This window comes from Papilio xuthus, unplaced genomic scaffold, assembly GCF_000836235.2.
Source record: "Papilio xuthus unplaced genomic scaffold, Pxut_1.1 DF827714.1, whole genome shotgun sequence".
NCBI lineage: Eukaryota > Metazoa > Arthropoda > Insecta > Lepidoptera > Papilionidae > Papilio > Papilio xuthus.
Window position 1 is genome coordinate 3,402,458 of NW_013530935.1, and position 7,672 is coordinate 3,410,129.

The following is a 7,672-nucleotide window of genomic DNA, read 5'->3' on the forward strand; positions in this document are numbered from 1 at the left end:
TTGTTTTATTGTTTAGAATTAATAATATAAATCTTAGGTCGTCGTATAAAAATTAGAAATATTATTAGCCTTATTTAATGTTAGGTTGCAATAATATTTGCGTTTGTTAAAAACTTTAAGACTGGGTATGGACATAATGAATGTATGATTTATATTTAAGATTCTTTTTATTCTGTATTTATAGCATTTAAAATCATAAAGTAACAATATTTTAACATGTTTATATGCTTATTAGTTATTTTTCACACTGTATACTTTGACATTTTAAAGTTTAAAAAATAACAAAAATTCATATACTCGGATTGTTTACATTGAGTTAAGAAAATGATCTTTTTATAATTTATTATAATGTTTAATTTGGTTAATTTTAAGCTGTAGTATCACTTGTAATTATGTAGCATACACTAAATAATAGGAAAGTCAATGGAAAGTGGTAATAATTTAGAAATTCATACTAAGATTACTGTTTGAGTATGTATATTTTTTAAAATAAAATTATAAAATATTCGTAATGTTTTATTTCTTCAACTTAGTATATTAATGTGAGTTTCCACTGCTAAATGTTACAACAGTAGAATTTCATGGTTAATAAATATTGTAAACACAAAATCACAAATAATACTAAAAAACAACTGTTAGCTCTGTCTGGAACATTCCATATTTTTAATTCGAATTTTATTCTGGATTACCACTGCCAAAGCTCATGTAGAAAAATATTATTGCAAAATGACAACTGTTTTGAAAAACTCTCAGCAAAAAGTTACATTTTACATTGCTGTAAAGTTGTCCGAGCTGTAAAAATAAGATTAATCATATCAAAGCCAACAAAATACTGCAAAAAACATTGGTTTTACCAAATTATTGTATACATTTACATTCCTGTAATATGTTAGTATCAAAATAATATTACACATAAAATACTCCAACTTCATTGGTCAAATTTGAACAAAAAGAAGTTACACCAATTTAGTTTGTCTTATTATACACAATGTAAACTTTAGAACTTTAAACTCATTGAAATCACTCTTCTTTTTATTTTTTTATCACATTTTTACACTTAGAATTAGTAAAACATTGGATTTAATCACTGGTCCAAATAATAGGCGATCTTTACAAATATGAACAAATATTTTTATATGAGTAGAAATCAAAGTACATTGGATAAATGTGGAACTAAAGAGCACCATAATAATATAGCCTAAGCGGGAAAATGCAAAACATCTCATTAATTAGTCAATCGCCTTCTTCATTACGTCAACTTTTATAAGAACGTTTAGAAATTGGTTCTACATTTTGCGAAATATGATATGAGAGGTTATATTTTTCTGGTCAAGCTACAAATAGCAAAAACTTTAATGAAAACTCAAGTCAGATAAGTAAACTCAGATAAGCAAAAATAAACAGTTGATTTCAATGATCTTGAATGATTGTAACTAATTAATCATTGATAATGCTAAACAAACACTTTGTTATAAAGAACAAAAGGATATTTACATATGTTACATGACACATGTTAAATGCACAGTAATATTTATTTGAAGGTCAATATTGTTTTAATAAAGGTATCAATATTCTAAAAGATATACAATTTTAAAACGAATTTATACGTTCGTAAACGATTAAAAATTATAATATGTATAGCAAAAAAATATAAGCATCAAATTGCTATTTTTTTTTAATTTAAATTAATCAAGGGCACGCGGGAACCTGCCGCTAGTAGCAAATATATTAAAAAAGAAAGATTTCTTTTAGTTAATTTAAATACATTAAGCACCCGGCTCGGAATGTTATGAATATAGAAGTTAAAATATAGACAAAATTACATTTTGACAAATTCATTCATTAAATATTATACAAATTTTGAAGCTCAATAACTCATCTAAACTTTTATATTTTTAAGAATTTCATTTCTATTCTTGTCCAAAAATATTTTCTTTTTACACAAATTCACTTCAAACATTACACTATTAAAATACTTTTACTAAGATGTGTACAAAAATCATTGTCAACTTTTATGGAAATTGTGAGTTGTGTTGCTATTTTCTAGAAAACTAGGCGTTTTCCCTTCCTTCACTATCCTCAATGCTTGCAAAACTCTTGCCGTATCCAATTCCTTTTCTGAAGCCTTTTCATTGTCAAGACAAATCTCCGACATTCTTTCATTAAACTGCTCTATGACTTTAACTCTATAATCTATGGAGGACGCAACCGGGTTCGCTGTCAACCATAGATACTCCAAGCAGGGTAATTTGCAAATATTTTGAACTTCTTCAATATCGGTTATTAAATTGCAGCTGAGATCTAAGCTTTCTAATGAGTATAATCGACTAAAGCCTTTTAGGGAGGCAACTTTATTCTGTGATAAATCAATTTTAACAATGTTGCCAATCTTTTCATGCCAATTGTCACAGCAGGAGAAGTTGTTCATGGCGAGGTTCAGGGCGCGCAGATCGTGGAGACATGATATGTCGCATAAGTCACTCAGTCGGTTTGAAGAAAGGCTCAATTGCTGCAATCTTGGAACTAATTTTATTGCCCAGTCCACATTCTTTATGTTGTTACTGGCAAAATTGATAACGGAGAGTTTCTTCCAAGTCTACAATGAATATTGTTAATAAATACAAATATTGTTATTAATATTTAAATAAAATAAAAATCTACATGTTTTTAAAACTAGCTATCACCCGCGACTCCGTCTACGCGGAATTAAAAAAAACTTAAAAAGTATCCTTTATGTACTTCCAGATTATGTTCTACATGTGTGCCAAATTTCAATAAAATCTGTTGAGCCGTTCCGGAAATACCTTGAAACAAACATCCATCCATCCAAACATTCGCATTTATAATATTAATAAGATGTAAATGTTAGTTTTTTCCCAGTTTTTTGAAAGATTTCTAAATTATTTTGTAGCCAATACATTTATACAATGTTTTACTAAGAACAGCATTATGAAACAGTGTAGACATTATTTATTAGCAATTAGTAAATAATGTAGATAATGTCAGACATGTGTGACCCATTTAGATCAGCAGTAACCATGTTAATGTGTAGATAAAGTTCGCATGTGACTCATTTTCACAATTTATCAATAACAACCTCGAGCATAAGCATCATCATCTATTAGACTGTGAATTAGTTTTGTCATATAAAAATTTGGATAATAACAATTAAAATGTTATGTAAATATCTGCGGTCTCTGCCTACCCCTTTCGGTTACGGCGAGATTACTCTGTTGTTATTTAAATTTATATCAAAACTTTTTATATTTTTATTGTATATCTGGCATTAAAGAAATAAAAATCTACAGAAAACCCAGGCATGAGCAAATGCTATTCCAATCTTAAGTTTTACATGATAAATAGACAAGTCAAATTGTATTTTTTTTAATAAATAAATGGTATTAACAGTTAAATAGATCATACACATATTTCCGCAGATATCTCTTTAAATATGAACATGGTATGTAAAAAATATTGTACTCACCACAGTGTCAGCAAGACTGGAAGGGTCTTTATGCAACACATCTACCAATAGGAACTCATTGAGTGACACCACACTTGCTATTAGCACCGACAGACTGACTAGAGTATCACGGAGACTACCTGTAAATAATATATGGCTATTTTATAAGAATGCTAGCTGTCAACCGCGACACCGGATGCACAGAATTAAAAAAATAAGTAGCCTATATGTTCTTCTATATTCTATTTTTATGCCAAATTTTGTCGAGATCCATTCGACCATTCTGTAGTTATAACCACATTATAATATTAGTAAGATATTAACAAACATTCTTAAAATAGAGGAAGTTGTACTTGCTCATTGTTTTGTGAATCACCATTGACATTTAAATGAGTGTAAACCTTTGCAATGTATAATAATGAACAAAATTGCAACAATAAAGATGAAATTCAAAATATGTAAGTTGTAAAATACTGTCATTGACAATTTCATTGATTATTTACTTTTAAAAGCTAAGCTGGAATTTTTTGTGTTGTCAAGTAAAACAAAGTACGTAACTTACCAACACTTTGTATGCATCCCATTGGTACACCAAGTATCTTCAAATCCATTAATGTTTTAAATGGTATTAGGTCAAATTTTAGATCATTTGGGACAATATTACTTGTGCCAAGTATCTCATAGCTACCTTCAATACTCAATGAATTAACTTGTGAACAGAAATCCAAGACATGGCTAAAATCATACATTTGATCTTGTTTCTCTGTTGGAGGACATGCCATTTTAAATCTCTCACTGATGGCATGAAGCTGGAAATTTATCAAAATATAACAACCTGTACATTAAAATGAGTTACATTTTAAGGAAAATAATATAATTATAAAATGTTTGTACACCCTGTATATGATGGTATGAGTGAGCTAAGTTGGTGTAAAAAATCTAAACTTACCTACAGTTACATTTCATAGCATAGGACCATAGTGTCTAGGCACCTACAATGGACTTATATACTTATATAGACTTTTTTTTATGGTAATTATGTATATAGTACCCTGCTTATATAAATAAAAAAAAGTTAACTCATTTTATAGCGTAGGTTGGTGTTAAACTTAAAAAACAAAAATGAAGTTGATTAATTAATGGTCATGGAAAGTTTGCAGTCTAACAAAACTGCCTTATAACTGAGTCACTGTTTATTATTATTAAGGAAGGCATTAAGGAAAATACACTTAGGATAGTATCATTCAACTTTGACCTTCAAATATATAAAATGTTTAGATTGTTAATCACAATTTAAAAGGATATGTTGATAAAAAACTTGTTCAGTACAAATTAAAAATTATTATCTTTTATTAAGGTAGAATAAAATATACAGTTTAAATTCTTAAAGTAATATTGTTATTTTACTAAATTGTACTAAGTAAAGAATTTGAAGGTACTTACCTCTAAAGGACTGAATTTATGTGATTTTTCATTTTGAAGTAATTTGTCACCTTCCAAAAAAAATTTCTTGGCCAAATCTTGCAGCAAAAAATATATGTCATAAAGATGAAAATCAAGAAAATGTGCAAAAATATAAGGCATTGTAAGCTTTAGATAGTTAAATACGTTTTTAAGGTAGTCATTGAGACCTTCACGCCTTTGCTCGATAAATTTAGGTGTTTTATTTCGTATGACTTTCTTTGGCGGTAGTAGTTCCTTGGCAACTCCATGATCGGAAACTAATTTGTCGTGTAGTTCATCGAAATCGCTGTAACGATGTCGCACGGTCCAATTCACAGGCCCAACGTTTACTGTTATTAAATAGTACGTTACATTTTCTTTTGTGCAAGCTTCATCAACACTCACTGTGCTATCGTTTCGATATTTTATGAACGTTGACATGTCGAAAATTACACACAAGTTTATTTTCTTATCGAATAACTATGTTATACATTGCATGTGATGCAACAATCTTCTTCCGTGATCAACTACGCGATTAATTTAGAAAATTCCCATCAAGGAAACAAGTTGTTATTACGTTAAATGTCACTGTCAGTGAATGTCATTGTCAAATATTTATCATTTGACATTGACAGGTTACGTTCTGAAACGTTTTGATGTTGCTCGCATAAACTTCTCATATAGTATTAAGGACAATGAATTTAAATGAATAAGGATTTTATGTAAGTACGCGAATTCCATCTAATTATTAGTCATCCTAAAAAACCCAGACGGGTCTGAAACTGGATATTACTAACTGTAACTTTTTAATCAGTTTTTTCTATTGATTCTCAATAATTATAAAACTTCCAGTTTCAATTTTGGCATGAATATCTTTCAGTAAACGTAGCCGCTAGGATGAATACTGTTAAAGAAAGTTACCTATTAGTAAAATAAATAAAATTAACGTTTTAAAAATTATTCACATTTTTTTATTAAGTAGATTATAAAAATTATGATAAAACCAATTAAAGTTAGATTCCAAATTTTTTTGTGCAAATAAATTTTACAGATATCATTCAAGAATATAAATTGAAAAATTTAGTGTAAAATTACTTTGTTGTTTACACAACCCTAGATAAATCCTGCATTGTATAGTGTTTAATTCGGCTAAATATTTTTAAATATAAAATCACCATAGATTTATAACCTATAGATATCAGGAGCACAAAAGTGAAGCGAACAAGGATATCCGGAAGCCTTTTGTAGGTTCATCAGTGTTGCCATTTACAATAGAAGTGACATTCTAAACTATCATATTAGACGTCAAACTTGTATGAAACAATTCATCTATAGGTTATATATCTATAAAAATTACATTAAAACATTCCAAATAAATGACATAAAATTGAATTAAAACAAGTTACATTAGTTAAAAAAAATCATAAAATTAAAACAAGTTCAATAAAATTATATTAAAATTGTTATACATTTAGACAAACTATGAATGCACTCTTTAAATTACTTTTAAAATAAATATATTAGTGCAAAAATAACAATTGCTGGATTGCATTTCATAATTTTGTTATAATCATTGCACAAATTGATAATCCTTGGACGGGAAAAGGACGTTATTCTATTACGATTTTTTAACAACAAACTTTTTAAAATGCTATCATCACAAATATATAACCTACAGATCTAAGACTTCATCTAGAGCACACAATTGAAGGCGACACAAGCCCTCAAGACGGCCTTATTACGGGTAAACTCCCTAACTGTTGTCATTTACAATATAAAATGACATTTCAAAAATCAACGGTCGATTAGTCTATAGGTTATAAATCTATGGTAATATATTTCTTGTGATACATCATGTTCCATTTACTTTAATTTTTAGCACTGGGATGTTATTTTGTCCGTAAACAACGGGTGTTGCCTTTTTAAGATAAGATTTAAAAAAATATCAATCCATTAGAATTATTTGAAAATAGAACAAAAGCACAATTATTATTAAACATCTACAGAAACTGTTTTTTTTGAGCGTATGGGGCAATTATATTTATCGTTATACGAAAATAACAAAATCGAATTGAAAACAAATAAAAATATCGAATAAAAGCAAATATTAATAAAACGAAGAGATTAATCAAAAGGAAATATTAAAATAAGAAATATAAAACATATTTGTTACACTTAAATTATAAAGTTTCCTTATTCTATATCATAGTGATAAAAATATGATTATTTATCTATTTTGTAAAAGGCATTGTTTTTTTTATCTATATTTACAATAAAAATTACAATCCAATTAGATTTTTGAACATTATAAAATCACAGTTCAAAATTACGTTTCATGGCATTTTTATTTTATTATAAATTGTTACTAATACATATAAAATTAGGCTTTTAGGTACATATAATTAAGTATTTATTGTTTATAAAAACATACAAATAATCCTTAAAATTAATAATATATTTGTTCACTAAGTAAATAACTGAAATACGTCAGTGTTGCCATCCACATCAGAGTTTTTTTTTATTAAATTATTAACCAATTCTAATCTTGCTGGCGAATAAAAAATATATCGTGTAAGATAATTTTAATAAGTGATGTCGTAGTTATTATAATTATTTTAATTAATTAATAAAAGTTTAAAAATATTTAAAAAAAAATTTGTCAAATCCTAAAAAAAAAAAATTATAGCAATACTATTTAAGAGAAAAATACTAAACAAACGGTGAATTGGGTTAAAAAGTTTTCATTTAAATTCACTGTACAAGATA

The 7,672-nt window shown here is 27.5% G+C and overlaps 1 protein-coding gene across 1 annotated transcript; it reads right to left on the reverse strand.

Annotated features, from left to right (window-relative positions):
* Window positions 1-1,619: 1,619 nt before the first annotated feature.
* Window positions 1,620-5,529, reverse strand: LOC106116860 (nischarin). The gene is made up of 4 exons (XM_013310908.1): window positions 4,907-5,529; window positions 4,026-4,272; window positions 3,485-3,603; window positions 1,620-2,596 (listed from the first exon to the last, which is right to left on the reverse strand). The coding sequence occupies exons 1-4, from the start codon at window positions 5,345-5,347 to the stop codon at window positions 2,006-2,008; spliced, it is 1,398 nt and encodes a 465-aa protein (XP_013166362.1). The 5' UTR covers window positions 5,348-5,529; the 3' UTR covers window positions 1,620-2,005.
* Between the last annotated feature and the right edge of the window lie 2,143 nt (window positions 5,530-7,672).